The sequence below is a fragment of the Chelon labrosus genome, assembly GCF_963514085.1.
Source record: "Chelon labrosus genome assembly, chromosome: 19".
In the NCBI taxonomy this organism is placed as follows: Eukaryota; Metazoa; Chordata; class Actinopteri; order Mugiliformes; family Mugilidae; genus Chelon; species Chelon labrosus.
In genome coordinates this window covers 6,345,380-6,364,761 of record NC_140352.1, presented here as the reverse complement: position 1 = coordinate 6,364,761, position 19,382 = coordinate 6,345,380, and the positions used below count along the sequence as shown (strand labels likewise).

Here is a 19,382-nt window from a genome sequence, read left to right as displayed (position 1 = left end):
TAAGGATAAAAACGTCTGTGTCCGGTCATGTTTCAGTGTTTGGTGCATGTCTGAGAGTCAAACTGATGAACTAAAAGCTTTATTCATGTTATTAGATTATTATCAGACAGAGAGAAAAGAAAACCCCTAAAGGCCCTTAAAGCCGCTTCACATGAACAAACACACAGAGAGGTCCAGTCTGCGGACAACAATGGCTCAACAAAAGGTAACCCAGAGCACGCCTTGGAGACACACCCAGCCATTCTCCATATCTAAAGATTTAAATGGGCCTCGTTTACCAGTGGAGCTCTGCGATCACATGGTCTCCACTCGTTTATTCAAAGAAACTCAACCCCCGGAAACCCGCAGCTTTTACAGGTAGCATCAACTTTTTCTACATGTTGTTTGTCACCTCCACAGAGCGAATGCACCGGGGAAAGCTGTCCTACTGGCTCGTCTTGATTCCTGTGGTGGTGACTCACCCAGCTTCGTGTTTTCCAGTAATAGACGTTTGCAGTGAGTAAAATGTCGAAAAGGAGCTGACAGCAATGAGAGGAGACAGGTAAATATGCTTTATATTATTCCCCTTAGGTGTGTGTGTGTGTGTTTCTTTTCCTCGTCCCCACCTGATTACAGTTTCCCTGAATGTTTTCCCTCTCTCCCACACATTTCCCCTTACTGTCTCTTTTGTTTTCTACCACATGTGTTTTTCTGTGGCTCCTTCTGTTCTCTGTGCAGAGGGGCGCAGGATGGGGGGGTGGAGGGGGGGGGGCTGGACATGTGTGTTTTTAATTGGCCTGCCGATAAAGCTGTGTTTCCTGTGTACTGTACGGGGCAGAGAGCGGGGTAGTGATTTCAGAGGCTGCCTGAAAAAGCAGAGGCTCCTCCTGTTAGCATCTCAGTGGAAGTGTGAACGCTGAGTAAAAGAAACCACAGCCGAGAGAGGAATAGACGAGGAGGCCTGCTACATGACTGACTGAGCTCCTGACTGGTTGTCGTTTGGTCTCAAGGATGGACAAAGATGGAAGGAAGCCACAGACCTATGTCTCCACCTTCCGGCTGGCCCTCAAGCCCCAGGCTAAGCCCTGCTGCGTGGAGAAGCAGAAACAGAACGGACTGGGTGAAACTAACAGGACGTTGACGGGGAACAACAAACTGGGAGTCTCACCTTCAGCAGGTAAAGGCCCGAAACGTTAACATGCACACTTTTATTTTTATTCTTCTTCTTCTATCTTAATAAACGGTCACTGTTTAGAAGATAAAGAGCAGGAAAGCATCCGTCACATCTACCACCAGAAGCTGCACCAGAGTCTGTTGCAGCTCTGATAGGAGCTTCCAGCCTTAGAGGACTGAGAAGGGGGAAACCTGGAAAACAGGAATGAGTTTAAGTTTGTATAGCGAGGTCACCCCTGCAGCTTCTTTGCTTCCAGGCAAAAAGTAAAAGTTCAGGAGCAAATAGGAGTATTATGAAATGTGTTGATTTTACAGCCGCAGTGATAATAAACATAGCAGGCTCAGATCAGACTGAACCAGAAAGAAAGAAAGAAAGAAAGAAAGAAGTTATAAATACTGAAAGAAGGGCTCAAACGCTGACTTGAGAAAGAAGATTAGAAAGAAAGAATATTCAAAATGTTACTAATACAGAAAGAAAGATTCAGTGGGTCCAAAGAAAGAAAGAAAGAAGTTAGAAATGAACGACAGAAAGACCAAAACTATATCTAAAACTGAAAGTAAAAAAGAAAGAAAGGTTCAATGGGTCTCTAGAAAGAAAGGGAGAATAAAAGAAGTTACAAATACAGAAGGAATGAACAAAAGGTTTTTGAAATGGAAAGTAAAGAGAAACAAATATTAAATATTAAATATTAAAAAGAAACTTACAAAGAAAGAAAGCAAGAAAGAAGAAAGAGAACAATTATACAGAAAGAAATAAAGATTGAAAGGGTATCTATGAGATAAATAATTAAATACATTTAGAGATACAGAAAGCATGAGAGAAAGATTGAAACGTTGCTTTTTAAAACAGCAAGTAAAAAAGAAAGGACTGGAAAAATTACAGAAAAATACGGAAAGAAAGATTCAGAGGAGTCTCTAAGAAAGAAAGAAAGAAAGAAAGAAGTTTGAAAGAATGACAGAAAACAGTTTCTAAAACAGAAAGTAAAGATTCAAAGGCGTCTAGAAAGAAAGAAAGAAATAAAGAAAGATAGATAGATAGATAGATAGATAGATAATGTTGATTATGTAACAGTCTGTGTTACTCTCAGGCAGCTTCACTGCATTCCACCGTCCACTGGTGACCACCCGCTGCCCACCCGGCTGCACATTCCAACTCTAAAACACTCATGTGCAAACAAACACACATGAAGTGGGAAAACTTCTAAACACCATGTCCACTTCCACTCTAGAAGCACGGATCACTAATGGAGCTGTGGCCCTGTAGAATAAAATAAAAACAGACGACCTTTAAACACAGATGAAACCTCATGTGATGATTTTAGGTTTGGACACGTCCTCTCAACCCACTGTCCTCTCTGTTAAGGTGCCAAACAGACACAAGTTCGGATCCCGGCGGCGCCTCTCATCAAAGAACCTCTCAGGTACCGTGGAGCTGTAGCCGGAATTGATGCTTCTCGTCGAGGTGCTATCAGAGCAGCTCAACCCCCGAGTGTTTCCTGCAAACACAATGGTGAGTGTAAGCATAAAAGACGGAGGATGGAATTTGTCTGCAGAATGTTCAACTTTTGTTAATATTACCGTTAGTGTACGTGAGTTTACTTACTTAAGGAAAGGGGTGTTGCGTGTCCGGGGCTTTGAGAACAATGCAAACATTAAGCAGAATTGAATTGTTGACGGTAAACTTGATTTGTTCTGTTTACCGTCGAACTGCAGCAGCAAAGGAAATTCCCAGAAGGAGCAACCTCGCGCCTCATGGCGAGGTCGCGGTCAGAGCTGTGTCACGGGAAAACACTGACTTGTCCTCGGCATCTGGAGGGGAAACCCGACGCAGAGAAGACAAGGACAGAGGTAGAGGGTTAACTTTTAGCGTTGCGCACTCATGAAATCCTCTTCCTTCTTCCTTCTGAGTAAGCACTACTACATAATATAATTAATGGTGATAGGGATCATCATAACAGAGGGCGGGGTGGCAAGACTCGACATGCACAATTACAAACATCATTAGAAATGAAAAGTGTGTTAATGTGGCTTTCAAATGCCAATTTATCAACACATGCAGCTCTGGCATGTCAAGCAAATACCTGCCAACATGAACCAATCAGGCATAACATTATGACCACCTTCCTAATATTGTGTAGGTCTCTCTTGGGGTGACTCATCAGAGAATGGACATGGGCCTTCTGAGGGTGTCCTGTGGTGTTTGGCAACAGAATGTTGTTAGTGGGGGGGCTTTTGAGGGGAGGGGCCTCAGTGGAGGTGTATCATTGTTATAGGGTTGGGGGGGGGGGGGGGGGGGGTGTCTGGTCTGGTCTAGGTGGGTGCTACATGTCTAAGCAACATCCACACCAATGAATGCCAGGTCCAAAAGTTTCCCAGCAGAACATTGAACTGTCACAAGATGGTTTAAATGTTATTCACTTCTCCTGTCAGTGGCCATAATGTTGCGGCTGGTCCGTCTTTCTTGACTGCAGTTTGTGCCACTGCAACCAAACTTGACTGCCCCCGTGTGATTGGCTAGATACCTTTTAAGTTCTCCTATCGTAGCACACACCTGCAAGTCCACCTCCTTCTTCAGTCTCCACAGATATCGGAGGCATTCACCTTCAAACTAGCCACTAGCAAAGGTGCAAATCGACAGAAACAAGTCAATTTAAACCACATTTGGTTCAGGTTTTATTCTCTGACTGACTTTGCTTCTCCTCAGGACCTCCTGTGGAGTTCCTAGACCCAGCGGAGCAGGTGGAGGTTCGAGTGGGTCAGAAGGCCCGGCTGATTTGTGAGTTCAAGAGCCGCTCTGTCCCCGTGGCCTCCTGCTGGATTTACAACAAAGACAAGGTAAGACAGATAAATCTTTTTACGTTTAGATCCACTTCTGTGTGTTCAGTTGAAGGTCTTGGTGCACACCTCTGCCCGTCTTCCTCTCCAGGTGGTTGCAGCAGGGCCACGGATCTCGGTCAGGAGCTCGGAGACGCAGAGCCTCATGGAGATTTCTCAGGCCGCCCCAGAGGATGCGGGCTCGTACACCCTTGTTGTACGAAACAGAGCTGGATCTGCTCAGCACACGGTCTGCCTCAGTGTTACAGGTGAGATTCCAGGTCAACACCTTGTGCTGCAATACTTCTTGTTGCAGATTGGCAGAAAATATGACTTCTTTGACTTCTCCTCAGACCGTCCCGAGCCTCCAGCGTCCCAGCCCGTCGTTTCCAAGCTGTCCACTCAGTCCCTGGTCCTCTCCTGGATGGGTCCCAGCTACGACGGCGGCACGGCCGTGTTGGGTTACATCGTGGAGGTCCGTCAAGAAGGCCCGGGCTCGTCTGCTGGCTGGACTGAATTAATAACCCGCTGCAAGAACACGTCCTACCACGTCCGCTCGGGCCTGGAGCCTCAGGGTCAGTACCGCTTCCGCGTCCGGGCTTACAACTCGGCAGGTATCAGCGAGCCAAGCAAGGAGTCAGACTGTGTCAAGATGGCGACTGCAAGTAGGTGACATGTTTGTGGAGTTTGTGAAGTTTTCTTTTTTGTTGCGTCTCCTGTGAGAGAATGTGTCAACTCTGTGTGTTTGTGTGTTTAAGAGGAAAAGAAAGAAGAGCCGGAGTCGTACGTCACGGTGACCGTTGACACCACACATAAAATCAAGGAGCACTACACCGTGCACGAGAAGCTGGGAGTGTAAGCATTTCAGACCTTAATCAGGATCGACTCAAATCATACAAGAAACGTAAATCCTGAGAAATTTTAATGCCCCTTACTTGTTTTTCAAATTTCCAGAGGAAAGTTCGGCCAGGTGTTCCGGCTGACCCACAAAGAGACGGGCCAGGTGTGCGCAGGGAAGTTCTACCGAGCCCGGACGTCCAAGGAGAAGTCGGCAGCTCGCAAGGAGATCGAAATAATGAACAAGATTCACCACCCGAAACTGGTCCAGAGTCTGGCTGCCTATGACACCCGGTCAGAGATGGTCATGGTCATGGAGTAGTAAGTGTACATTTTGCAATGTACTTGCCATCACAATGACACCAATCAGCCACAACATTATGACCGCTGAGAGGAGAAGTGAATAACATTGATCATCTTGTGATAATTCAGTGTTCTGCTGGGAAACTTTTGGACCTGGATGTTACTTAGACATGTAGCACCCACCTAGACCAGACCAGGCACCCCCACCCCATAGCAATGACACTCCTTGCACAAAAACAGTTTAGGAACAATTCAAAAAAACATGAAGAACAGCACAAGGTGTTGACCTGGCCTCCAAATTCACTAGATCCCAAACCAATCAAGTATCTGTGGGATGATCCACAGAGGCCCCTCCCCTCAAAGGCCCCCCCACTAACAACATCCTGTTGACAGACACCTCCGGACACCCTCAGAAGGCCCATGGCCATTCTTTGATGAGTCACAACTGTTTTGGAGGCACAAGGGGAGATCTACGCGATATTAGGAAGGTGGTCATAATGTTATGCCTGGTCAGTGTATGTCACCAAGTGACACTGGTGGTTGCTAAGGAGTGAAGCCAACTGAAAACCATTCAAATAATAAAATAAAGTATCACTTGATGGACATGTACCACTCGTGTGGTCAAACCTGGACCTAACCGGTCGCTCGTCTTAGCATCGCAGGCGGGGAGCTCTTCGAACGCATCGTGGACGAGAGCTTCGAGCACACGGAGCCCACCAGCGCCCGCTACATGCAGCAGATCCTGGAGGGCATGCAGTACGTTCACAAGCAGAACATCGTCCACCTGGACCTCAAACCGGAGAACATCGTGTGTGTGGATACGACCGGCACGCGGATCAAGATCATCGACTTTGGCTTGGCCAGTGAGCTGGGTGAGTCTGCAGGACCTGTGGCCTAAAGAATAAAGAACATTTTAAAAGGCTAATCAGCTTTAACATGATGCAGATGTTCTTTTTATTTATTTTAATAAATAAATCTGCCTTTATGCATACTAATGTAGGAAATTTCAGTGTTTAATGTGCCATGTACATCCAAATCTGCTGCTATCAGCTTTGCATGACCTCTCACGGTGTTGGCTCTGTTAGTTTTAATCTGATGTAAATATTTCTTGGAGTGGGTTTACCATATGCCATCCTGAGGACACGGATATTTCAACACAGGAAACCTCCCCCTCATTCGTGCCAAAGATAACATCAGGGAGTGCTGAAATTCCTAGAGGTCTACTATGCTCATTATGTAAAAAAAAACATCTCTGAATAGAAAACTATCTCGCTGCCATCTCACATCAACAAAGGCATTAAAAGATGTGAAAGCAGCTCAAGCCGAACATGTGACGCTCCAGTCCAGACGCAGCATCCTCAGACTGGACAGTCTACATATTTAGACACCAGACGCCTGTAAACAGGTTAATGCAAACAAACAAACAAATACCAAACATTCAAGGTGACTTGTTGGTTTGTGTCTTTCTCTTGTGGCGTTTTTTTTCAGAGGAGGGTAAACCTCTGATGGTGATGCACGGGACGCCGGAGTTCGTGGCCCCCGAGGTGATCAACTATGAGCCTGTGGGTCTGGAGACTGACATGTGGAGCATTGGAGTTATCTGCTTTATTCTGTGAGTTGAACCACGGGCTGAAGCTAAAGCCGGAGAATGATATTCCTGAAGAACACAGAACAAAGAGTACGCCTTAACTCATGCAAAGAAGTTTATTGGTTGAAGGGACGTGAGGGAAATGGATGGATGGATGATGGCAGAGGAACCCAGGGATTTAGACTCGGGGTCGGTGGGGCATCTTGGGAAGCTTCGACTACCACTAAATGGAATGATATTGGGACGTGGTCTTGATCCCAAACTTATTATAATAACTTAAGTAGTTAAAACTTAAAGTATATTCTACTTGGATTATTCAGTGATTCAAATGTAGGGAGCTGAATATTAAAAATCTTTCCAAACATTCCTGAGCAGGTCAACAAATACAGATTTGGCGCCATCTGCTGGTGAAGTATTGGTATGAACATCATCCTTTGCTTAGGAACAATCACTTCATATCAACTATCTTATCTTTCTTATCTTCTAGATCATATATCTCTTATTGGGTAGGTCTCCTTTGTGTCTCCAAAACAGTTGTGACTCATCAGAGAATGGACATGGGCCTTCTCAGGGTGTCCTGTGGTGTCTGGCAACAGAATGTTGTTAGTGGGGGGCAATTTGAGGGGAGGGGCCTCTGTGGATCATCCCACAGATACTTGATCAGTTTGGGATCTAGTGAATTTGGAGGCCAGGTCAACACCTTGTGCTGTTCTTCATGTTTTTTTTTTTAGTTGTTCCTAAAGTGTTTTTGTGCAAGGAGTGTCATTGCTATGGGGTGGGGGTGTCTGGTCTGGTCTAGGTGGGTGCTACATGTCTAAGTAACATCCACACCAATGAATGCCAGGTCCAAAAGTTTCCCAGCAGAACACTGAATTGTCTCAAGATTTTCAATGTTATTTACTTCACCTGTCAGTGGTTTTAATGTTGTGGCTGATTGATGTATGAGGACATAATAACACTTGGAGGGAAGCTTGTTTGAGCCTGTGTTCCCTGTGTTTTGTGATCCAGGCTCAGCGGAGAGTCCCCCTTCCAGGGAAACAGCGATGCAGAGACTCTCAGTCTTGTGACCGCGGCCTGCTACGAGTTTGACGAAGAGAGCTTCGAGGACATCTCGGATGAAGCTAAAGACTTCATCAGCTCCCTGCTGAAGAAAGACCGGCGGTAGGTTTGGTTGTTGAGAGTTCCTAGCTTCCAGAAAAAGTCCAATTCAGAGCAACATTTCCTCCGTTTGAACGTGAATAAGAGTCACAACAGACACCTCTGCTTCCTCATCTCTTCCACTTTGACTCTAGAGGGAGGTTGTCGTGTACCGCGGCCCTTGCCCACCCCTGGATGGCCTCCTTTACCCCTCTAAACCGCAGACCCACCAAGTCCCTCAAGAAGGAGAAGATGAAACGCTTTCTGGCCAAGCGCAAGTGGAAGGTAACACATCATTAGGCTGATGAATAATTTTCTCATGAGGGCCCCCCCTTTTAATTCCACGGTCGCTTATAGACCCGGAGCTCGGTTATGACTGTGGTTTGTCATCCACTTTCAGAAAACTGGCAAGGCTGTTCTGGCCCTGCAGCGGATGGCTAACCTCACCAGCAGGCCAGACTCTCCTGGCATCTCCTCAGAGGGTAAGGAGACCAACACACATCCGCGCCGCCCCCCTACGTCCTGGATATGAATGCATACGGCACGGATGACTCACAGTTTCAGATTGTCACTTCAAGTTTGCCCGTTTGTGATCAGAAAAGCCTCGTTTCTGTTTTCATTCATCATCATCATCACCTTCCACCCCTCTCTCATCCAGAGCCAGGCTGGAGCCAGGAGGCAGAGGCGGCCATCCAGTCGCTGGACAAGCAGCTCCAGACGGAGCCTTGCTTCCGGCGGGCCCTGAAGGACGTCGCTCTTCCCAAAGGAGCCACTGCTCAGCTGACATGCCTCGTCAGTGGTAAGTGACAAGACACTGATGCATTGTTGTTGAAGCCAAACCACAGTTTTTTACAAGTTGCTTTGTTTTGCAGTGGACTTGAAACTTAAATTCGGATTCAGAAAACTTTATTTGTCCCCGGGGGGAAATTTAAGACCTTAAATATTTGGAACATTAAAGTTATTATTATTATTATGCCCATACTGACAGTAAACTTATTTATTGCTAAATATAATATGCATTTAAAAGGTGTTTTACCAACGTTACATCTCCTATCAGGTCCAAGAAGTGTTTTAGCATCTTTTCGGCTGGGCGTTTTGACATCGAGGCTGTCCCTGTCCAAAGCAGGAGTGTCAAACATGTGGCCAGTGGCCCAGAACTGGCCCCCTAGATGGTCCAATCTGTCCCGAGTTTCTGAGAATAATATCGGCTCATGTTCAGACCCGGTTTTAACGTGCATCCTGAGTGATCTGATCACAGGTAGCTAGCTTTAAGGAGGTTGGAGGTTGTCTGGCCCACTTGTGACCACATTTTGACCTACGTCCTCTTATTTTGCCTCATTCATTCGCCTTAAAATTCACCTTAATCGATCGCCTTAAAAGGCAAAAGCACCAATAGTGATTATGTTCATTAATTGGGAGAGCCTTTAAATTCAGGTGAGTTTCAGGCCACCCGGAAACCTCAAGCACATCCAATTCCCTTTATTTTAGATGCTGCATGGGTTATGGACACTTCATTTGTTTTATCCAAACTCTTTAACACAAACAAGCAAGATATTTATTCTTCATACGGTTGGGTTCATGTCCAGTCTTATGTTTTATTGTCTCAATCCCAGGTTACCCACAGCCAGAGGTGAAGTGGCTTCAGAACGAGGAGCCGATGTCCAAGTCGAGTCGAGCGACCGTGGAGCAGCATGAAGACGGCCTCTGCTCTCTGCTTGTGGCTGATTTGCAGCCTTCGGACTCCGGGGTTTATGTGTGCAGAGCCAGAAACAAGCTGGGGGAGGCGAGGTGCTCTGCCAAACTCACAGTGAAGCCGTGAGGGAAGAAATGGACTCACCTTAAGAACTTTTCTTCATTTGAAAAGGGACCAGTTTGAGTTCTTCACGTCGGCGCACGCATGGACAGTTATTCACACGATTTCAAGGCAACACAGGTGTGTTTTTATAAGGGCAACCCATAAAGCTTGGACTACACAAAACACAGCAGGTTGCCGCCAGTTTGGAGTGCACTTCATAAATATGTATGGTGTTTAGCATGTTCGTGCACGAGGTGATGTTTTGCACATTTTAAATATTGTTTCAATGCAAAAATAAAGGATGAATTTTAAGGAACGTTTCAAAATGAATGTGAAAATATGTGTGACCAAAATCAAGGAGGAAAAGGAGAGAGAACTTACTGGGTTAAGTCTTTTAATTTAATTGCCGATATATAAAGACGTCCACATGCAGGTGAATTAAAAGACACCTGAAACAGTTAGAACACTTATAGTGTTGGTGTAGCTAAAACACAAGACAGGATGTCGACCTGGCTGTTGAAACATTGACTTATAACCCCGTGACTTTGAGTTTACCCTCCTCTAAACCTGGCAGGCTTTCAGCAAATACTTCCAAAAACAAATATTCAAATATTCTGGCATTTGTTTCTTGGTTTGCACGTTAAAAATGTTCATTTGACGTAAATATGTTCATTTCAAAACCACTTCTAACAGATTCAGTATATAATTTCCCATAATCCACCCAAATAACTTGATTTATTTATTTTTTTACAGTACCCTCATTAAACTATCATTATCTATTGCACATATTCCTACACTACAATGCCCTTTATTTGGTATTTATCCTCATTAGGTCAAATATTCTCCAAACCTTTAAACATACACATGTAAAAATATTTAAATCTATGATTCAATGGCGACAATCGCACAATCTTTTTCTTAAATGAACCCACTTCCACCCTCTTATTTACGTCGAGTAGCTTCCCTAAGAAACATTCATATAGTTTGTAATTAGAAGAAGACATGGAAAGAAGACAGAACTTTGCCGAGACGGGTTAAGGTGTTGATATCATCTTGGATTGCTGTTAGTCCTTTAAAGGTATGCCAGACCTACAGCTCTTGGGTAAAGACAACTCTTTATTAATCCCAAGGAGGAATTCTAGATTGAAAAGTGTTTTCCGCCTCCGTTCGTTCATATTTCAACTAAACATCTTTGAAAGCAAAACTAGAGTTTAAAAACCTGTGGAAAGTCAATCAGGCACTGGTCAAAGAAGTGAGAGAGCTTGTCGTCACTTCCTTCTAAGGCTTAACGTAGATCAGTCATTTGTGCACACGTGTCCTTGCGCCCGACACTTAATGGTTCTGTGTGCAAAGCTCATTTGATGTCGTGACTACTGTCCCTCTTGCCTCTGTTGGATTCTCTTCTGGAGGAGATTCCAAGCTTTCAGAACCTTTAAAATATATTAAAAAAAAATAATTAGCACCAAAAATGCAAAGACACGTGGACACTCTGCTGAAGGATGTGTCTGACCTGTTTCCGAGTGACCTCCGGCTCCCACAGTGTGCTGAGCACTACGTTAGCATGCTCTACTTGCTTGGAGTTGGACCACTGACTCTGCAGCCGACGCAGGGCATCCTCTGTTGTGACACCGTCCCGCTCTGTTATCCTTAACACTGCCTGAGAGGTGAAGAGGAACAAGAAGAGGAAGGTCAGTGTCTTCACATTTTATGTAACATTGGCGCCCCCTGGTGGAAATATCCAAGAACTATGAAAGAAATGGCAACGCATGTACACTAAATTATATTTTTCCACAGTTTCTAACTTATGTTATACAGCAAAAAAAGGGTAAATGAAACAGTAACAGGAAACTGTCTTACTAGTTGGTTTATCTCAAACAGAAACGCTACGGCTGTCACATCTTAAGATTGTCATACTCTGAACCCAGTGTGGAGTAAATAACACTCATTAAGCGGGCATTTCCCCTCAGAAGCCACTCAAGCTAATGTGTTTGTCCCACTACGGATTACAAAACAAACATGTTACCTCCTCCTCAGGGATGACGGTGACCCAGACCTCGTGGACCAAGTCGGTCCAGCCGGCCTCCAGGAGAACGGCCGCATCCACCACGCAAACCTGTTTACCTGCAAAGAATTCGATCACGTTAGAGTCTTTAAAACAGGACAGAGGACAACGGAGAGCGTTTAACCATTTATCTGTTAATCTTTGCAACTTCTCCGCTCACATGCCAGCTACTTCTTAAATGTTTAACTCACTAAATCACAACAATTCCCCCATAATTTCTCCACATATAATATGTACGATGTACCTTGCGAGATTCAAGTAGAACATATTGAGAATCACTGATTTCACTCTAAATAAAACGTTTTATCAACCACATCAGCAGTTAATAGTAGTAATGAATAAGACGAGAGACTAAAAATGCACTTTAATATACATCTCTTGCTTTTTCAATGCCACAGAAGCAGTAAAGAGAAACACATCTCCATATCCGTACCTTCCTCTCTGGCTTGGTTGATTCTGTTCTTCACCATAAGTGCGATCTCAGGCCACACGATGTCTGTTAGAGCTTTTAGTCGCTCCTGCAAGAAAAAAAAAAAGCATCTTTGTTATATTTCTGGTGTCCAGTGTAATAACATATAGTGTACTATTCACAATGTTCTGACCCACTGTAAAAAAACTATCTTTGTTTACCTGGTTTCCAAAAACTTTTCTTCCTAATACACGTCTGTTGATGGTCTTGTCTTCATTCAGGATATCTGAAAGTCACAAAAGCATCATTTCACTGCTGGGTATGCTTTGTCATATACACTGATCAGGCATAACATTATGACCACCTTCCTAATATTGTGTATTTGTGCCTCCAAAACAGTTGTAAGTCATCAGAGAATAGACATGGGCCTTCTGAGGGTGTCTGGCAACATAATATTGTTCGTGGGGGGCCTTTGAGGGGAGGGGCCTCTGTGGATCATCCCACAGATACTTGATCAGTTTGGGATCTAGTGAATTTGGAGGCCAGGTCAACACCTTGTGCTGTTCTTCATGTTTTAAGCGTTTTTGTGTGTGTGTCTGTGCCAGGCTGCATCCTGCTGGGGATGACTGCTGCCATCAAGGAGTGTCATTGCTATGGGGTAGGGGTGCCTGGTCTGGTCTAGGTGGGTGCTACATGTCTAAGTAACACATGAATGAATGCCAGGTCCAGAAGTTTCCCAGCAGAACGTTGCATTGTCACAAGATGGTCAATGTTATTTATTTTCCTGTCAGTGGTCATAATGTTGTGGCTAATCGGTGTTCAGTTGCTGTAACTGAAAATTATGCTTGCCAATGCATCTTAATTGAAGCATTTTATAAGAAGAGTTGGATGTGTTCTACAGTTTTGGAAAATTATGTGAAGTCTGGAAACATCAACAGACTGTTGGATATAAAACCTCTGGAGATAATCTGTATCTACTGTCGAGGCAAATATAAAGTACTCTCAGACGAAAATGTTATTAGTTATTAGTCTTTGGACCGATCAAAAACTTTAAAGCCAGAAGCAAACTGTCAACTTCCATCAGAATCAAATCGCTGACTCAAATCATAATTCGGACCTTTACTAAACAGAGTGTGCTCGTTAAGAACACCCAAAGGTGAATCATCCCGTTCTGTTTTTATTTCCTCAAAACCAAACACCATAACCCAATAAAAATATCTCCAAGAGGTTTAAATGTTTCCCCACCTGACCCAAACTCTTGGAGCACTTTGTGATGGCCTGCGGCGCCGGGATGGTACACCTCATGACCCAGTTTGTCGCAGTCGATCCGAACCGCACCGAGCGCCTCCAGCTGCTTGGCGATGGAGCTCTTGCCGCTGCCGCTGCCTCCCGTCAGTCCGATCACGTAGGGAAGTGGAGGGAGGTGGGACGTGTCCTGGCACGGAATAAACGGGAGATAGAAACAGCACATTAGAAAGAAAGGCCCTGGTTACGTTAGGCTACGACGCTTGGGTCTGGGTTACACTCATTGCTCTGTAATTCTATCTCTTGTTATAAGGAACTTGCACATTTTCTACATGATACTGCAGAAAAAAAAGATTTTTCAGGTCTTCCCATTAGAAGAGTTACACATTTAAGACTCCAAAGACAGATTTTTACAGATTGACCCACGTTATAAAAAGCTCCGCTGCTCTTCTCAAACCTGGTTTAATGTTTTATTCCAGCAGGTGAATGGAAAAAAGAAAAAGAGAGAGAACAATCAGACTTCCTTTATCGTGACTGGAGGCTTGCGCTGCCTCTCTAACACTTGAAAAGGAATTTCATGAAAGAAGTATGAGCTGACTTTTTAATAAGGTCTTTTTGTTCACAAAGTCAATAAAACGGTATCAGATGTTCTCTTATAGACGTACGCTTCCTTGCAGGGCAAAAAAATAAAAATCGAATGAAAGGTTGAGCACGATGCTGACCCCGTTAATAAACCCTAATTAGGAAAATAATAAAGGGTGATAAGAAGCATTTGCAGCTACTTATATAGCAGTTTCCACAATGAATAAAAATGCTCAGAGTTGCTGTTGCCACTCACAGTATCACTATTTTGTTTCTTGCAGGAAAAGCCTTTATCTCAAAGTAATCTGAGCTCCAGGACCTTACTTTAGGTGGGGAGAGGAGGGTGCCCAGCAGTCGAGAGCGCAGACTGGAGGAGCTGATCTTCTCCTCCTCTGTCTCGGTGTGGTGGGCATCCTTGAGCAGCTGGATCTCATGGAGGACAAGAACTGGCAGGCCCTGTTTGATCAAGCAGACAACGTAAAAAAAAAACAAATAATGCGAGTTTAATCCGAGCAGTATTTCAAACTAATCCGCTTTTTCACAATAAATGTCAACTCGTGTTTTTCCAGCTTTTAATGTGAAGCTGCAGCAGTGGGAAATTACTGAATTTATTGACTATCATCTGACACATTCAGATTTCTGTGTACAGAGATTACAGTAGCAGTACCTTAATACAGGTTTTTTCCAGCAATGTCACAACAGGCGCTTAGTTCACTATAATGCAAATACTCAATGTATTCAAATACCTTCACCAGTGAGTCATAGGTCTTGTTCAGACTTGGTATAAACATGAAGCCCGAGTGATCTGGAGCATGCATCTGAAATCTGATCCTCCCCAACAACATCTGGAGGTGGGTGGGTACGGCTGCTTCTATGGTTCAAGTTACAATCTGAGCTCTGTGCCTCTAAAATAACATAATATTAAATAAATAAATGAATCATTTAACATGTGTGCTTTCAGTGAGTTAGAAAGACTTCGTTGCTCATGATGTTTCATAATTTCTACCATATTACAGCGCACACACAGAAACAAACAGCACTGTTCATGGTTCTGAAACAGCAGTAGATCGCATAATTTGTTTTCAGACGATATTCTGCTGCACCTCAAATGATGTTGGTGTTTATCTGCTTTGAACTGAGCGGTCTCCCATGACACGTGTGGCATTTAATGCTACATTAAGAACTATCCACTTGTGACCAAATCACCCAGGACGCATGTTGGTACCATGTCTGAACAGAGCTCAATCACCATTGTGTATGTCGGTAACAGAAGAGCCATTTATTTCAACCAAGATCTCCAAGTTTATAACTTCAGTGCACATTTTTGATTAAGAGGAGCTCAAAGTTATTTTGATAATATTAAATCGCAGTTATGTGCGTAATTATGTGTTATTTTAAAATCTCAAAGGACTGGCTCTGAGGGTTAATTCCATAACTTACATTCTCTATGCGTTTCTTGTTGACGGCCTCGCCTCCCTTTCTAGTCTCCTCGCTGACCACAATGCACTTCAGCAGGGGGTCAACGATAGACACACCGAAGGGGTCGTCCAGAGGCACGATCTCGACCTGCAGAGAAGGTTTGGTGTCTCGTAGGAACTCCTGTAGTTTCTGGACCCGTACAGAGTACGGCTCAATCAGCTCCTTTAGCACCTTCTCTAAAAACAGGAAGAAAACGGCTCCTGATTGTTGTTTTCACACATCAGCCATGAATACTTTTTCCTAAATTGCTTAAAATGAGCTACTCACTTTTAAGCATTGCTTGGTCACACACACCGATGAGGAACCGTCTACTGGCCAGCAGGCATGAGATATTGAGCAGCGTCTTGTGGGCCCCATGGAGCCGGTCGAATGTCCCCCCCACCACCACATCACTGTACGTCTCCAAGCATTCTGCCTTTTCCTCTGGGTCTTTCAGCCCGTCCTGCTTCTCCTGCAGCTTCAGCTGTGGGTGAAGCAGCACTGGCTGCAGGCTGGGGCTACAGACATAGCAGTGACCGGTGTACTTCTGCAAACACTGCGTGACCTGATGGGACTGGCCTGGTTCCTGCAGAGCAAAGTCCGTCAGCACTACCTCCGGGGAGTGAGTCAGGCGCTGCGGCGTGGGGAAGGGGCTGTTCGGAGTCACGTTCCCGCTGCAGGCTCCCGACTGAGGGCATACGTTGGTAAGCAAAACCCGAACATCCAGGTGGCCGCAAACATCCGCGGCATTGCTATAAAGGCGGGTGATGAGCGTAGAGAGGTCGACGGCGGGCGGAATGAAAACCGGTCGGGGCTGGCTCCCGCCTCCCAGGTTCAGCCCGGGGTGGAGGTGGACATACAGCGTGCGCTCTACGAGCTGAGAGGCTGAGCTGAGCACCGGAGCGAGGCGCAAGGGGAGGGTGTGGAGAGGAGACGTCAGCACAAGGATGCCCGTGCTGAACATGGACATGTTACTCGTTGATACTACTGGGGCTCGCCGTAGTAGTCACTGCACTTGGAGGAGTTGTAGGGATGCGTACACTGAAAGGAACAGAAAATGAAGGACAGTTACAAACAGAAGCAGCTGAGGATGCAAAGTGAAAATGCAGCTTCAGCTTGTGGTCATTTCTCTGTGGAACATAGAGGAAATACTGATGTTACATAACAGGCCAACACCTTTTTAAACAATACACAAGAGGCGCTTATCCTGCTAATCGACAATCAGGGGATGTCTGAATTACAGATAATGTTATCAGCATACTCGCTGCGTCTCTGTGGCGCCTCTGTCATAAATGTCTGCAGCTTTCAACTGCCAGAAGGGAATGATTTACAAGCTCAGACAAGAGCACTGTTATTTAGAAACATGCCCTTCTGCTGATGGATGTTGCAACGCCATTTGTTAACAATTAAAAAAAAACATGGGTGACATTTTAACCTTACTGCATCGAGTCACTGATTGCATGAAATAAACTGTCACTCTCTAATTTAAATTGTGCAAACCCTGCTAGTGTTCAGCACCCTATTTACTTTTACTCAAATCCTAATCCTGACCACATAACTGGTTGCACTTTAAGCCACTGACCAATCAAATAACAAATGCTATAACAAGGGTAGAGTGCTGCGAGATGTCCAGTGTTTAGCCACTCTAGCTATGTAGCTGCTGACAATATGAAAGCAACAGAAGTGCACACATAGCTAGCTAGCTAACAGCTGTGCTACAAGAACGATGCTAGCAAACATTAGCAATAAAAGCCAAATGTCAAAGCGCAGAATGAAAGCGAGATTCACGACATTTCCAATATGTTAGAAAACTATTATAATATTAGCTGTGAGCTAATAATAACATTTGGTGAGGGCCCATACACACACAACAACAACAGCAGCAGCAACAGCAACAAATGCATCGCTCTGTACTGACAACACGGCAGACAGCGAACTCTGTAGTTCAGCAGCAGTTTATTACCTGGCCTCAGAAAATCTAAAGCGAAGTAAAGACGCGATGAATGGAGCAAAAGAGACGCACGGACGTCCACATATTTACAGAGTTAACACTGACACATCCCCTGTGTACGCACCATCGGTACGTACGCAGCACCAACTACTACTGGAAGTCACTCACACGTGAACCGGATTGGGCGATCACGTGATTTTTTTTTTTTTTTTACGTGCATGCTGATTGGCTGAGGGAGCAGCCGTTGACGTACGATTCACGTAGTCCCAATTTATTATTTATTTATTTTTAATTTAATATAATATAATATAATATAATATAATATAATATAATATAATATAATATAATATAATATAATATAGATAGATACACCAATCAGGCATAACATTATGACCACCTTCCTAATATTGTGTAGGTCTCCAAAACAGTTGTGACTCATCATAGAATGGACATGGGTCTTCTGAGGGTGTCTTGTGGTGTCTGGGGACAGAATGTTGTTAGTGGGGGGGCCTTTCAGTCGAGGGGCCTCTATGGATCATCCTGCAGATACTTGATCAATTTGGGATCTAGTGAATTTGGAGGCCAGGTCAACACCTTGTGCTGTTCTTCGTGTTTTTTTTAGTTGTTCCTAAAATGTTTTTGTGTGTGTGCCTGTGTCATCCTGCTGGGGATGGCTGCTGCCATCAAGGAGTGTCATTGCTATGGGTTGGGGGTGTCTGGTCTGGTCTAGGTGGGTGCTACATGTCTAAGTAACATCCAACACGAATGAATGCCAGGTCCAAAAGTCTCCCAGCAGAACACTGTATTGTCACAAGATGGTCAATGTTATTTACTTCACCTGTCAGTGGTTTTAATGTTGTGGCTGATCGGTGTCTATATGATTACATACACAACTTCTTGGGGACATATGTAAAGACTGTGTTCTCCAGTTACTCCTCTTTCAGACCATCTGTCTTCTCTGGCTAAAATGTGGACATTGTTGTCGAAGGAGTGTCCATTGTCCTTTAGACGTAGGTGGACAGCGGAGTCATTTCCTGACGAGCTGGTTCTCCTGGGCTGAGCCAGGTGTTTGAGGGGGGGGGTTTGTTTCCCCAACTGGACATTCCTCACTGTTCTCAACAATGAACTACTACACCCACAGATGTTCATATTTAAACCCACCAGTCTCTTGAAGCTACTTGGATGAAATGTCTTCAGTAAACTCTACGAGTCCATTTGCCCAATCAGACATTAACTGAAAACACCTGTGAGGCTGAATTTGTTCCAAAGCCGTGAGGTTTTATCTCTGGCACACAGAAATTTACCGTTTTATATGAGTGGATAAATTATTTGTCCAGATTTGAATTTTGATAGGGCGGCACCGTGGGGCCAACTGGGGCCTTTCTGTTTGGTGTTTGCATTTTTCTCCGTGTCTGTGTGGGTTCTCTCCAGGTTCTCCAGCTTCCTCCCACCATCTAAAGACATGCTGGTTAGGTTCATTGGTGATTCTAAATTGGCCGTAGGTGTGAGTGTGAATGGTTGTCTGTCTCTCTGTGTTAGCCCTGTGATAGACTGGAGACCTGTCCAGGGTGTACCCCGCCTCTCACCCAATGACAGATGGGATAGGCTCCAGCCCCCCAATGAGCCTCCAGAGGACAAACGGTTACAGAAGATGAATGAATTTTGAATAATTTGACACAAATTTAGATTATTTACTTCTTTAAAGCTGAATTACACTCGACTGTAGCCCTAAATGTGGAGCAAGACCAAAGACATTTAAGGAGGAACGGCATCCATAAGCCCATTTCTACATTCAAACGTCTCACTATGAGCAAAGCTGGTTTAACAGTTAAAAGACAACACAGCCAGAAGATAAGGAGTTTAATGTGGACACTAAAACAATTAATACTGAATTGCAGAACTCAATGTGTTGCAAACCGTACATAAATCTATATTTTTATAAAGGTCTCTCTTCATAGAATGCATGACTATCACTAGATTATACAAATTACTATTTTACCTTAAGCCCAAGGCACTTCAGAAATTAAAACATCCTTCACGGGAGTTACA

At 44.4% G+C, this 19,382-nt stretch overlaps 2 protein-coding genes across 3 annotated transcripts; one reads left to right on the top strand and one right to left on the bottom strand.

The window, feature by feature from the left end:
* Positions 1–412: 412 nt before the first annotated feature.
* Positions 413–9,942, top strand: LOC311504749 (myosin light chain kinase, smooth muscle-like). Of its 2 annotated transcripts, none has more exons than XM_084568012.1 (16): positions 413–541; positions 990–1,156; positions 2,516–2,662; positions 2,869–3,000; positions 3,857–3,987; positions 4,079–4,235; positions 4,320–4,631; positions 4,725–4,821; positions 4,921–5,124; positions 5,761–5,978; positions 6,595–6,718; positions 7,703–7,855; positions 7,987–8,116; positions 8,232–8,313; positions 8,490–8,630; positions 9,445–9,942. In XM_084568012.1, the coding sequence occupies exons 1-16, from the start codon at positions 528–530 to the stop codon at positions 9,648–9,650; spliced, it is 2,415 nt and encodes an 804-aa protein (XP_084424138.1). In that variant the 5' UTR covers positions 413–527; the 3' UTR covers positions 9,651–9,942. The 2 variants fall into 2 exon arrangements, with proteins under 2 accessions (XP_084424138.1, XP_084424137.1); XM_084568011.1 differs by having other exon boundaries at positions 2,866–3,000.
* A 61-nt stretch (positions 9,943–10,003) lies between these two features.
* coasy (CoA synthase) lies at positions 10,004–17,485 on the bottom strand. Its single transcript, XM_084567721.1, has 10 exons — positions 17,346–17,485; positions 15,671–16,423; positions 15,365–15,579; positions 14,249–14,380; positions 13,343–13,532; positions 12,319–12,383; positions 12,122–12,206; positions 11,650–11,747; positions 11,137–11,283; positions 10,004–11,056 (listed from the first exon to the last, which is right to left on the bottom strand). The coding sequence occupies exons 2-10, from the start codon at positions 16,350–16,352 to the stop codon at positions 10,997–10,999; spliced, it is 1,674 nt and encodes a 557-aa protein (XP_084423847.1). The 5' UTR covers positions 16,353–16,423; positions 17,346–17,485; the 3' UTR covers positions 10,004–10,996.
* Positions 17,486–19,382: the final 1,897 nt, after the last annotated feature.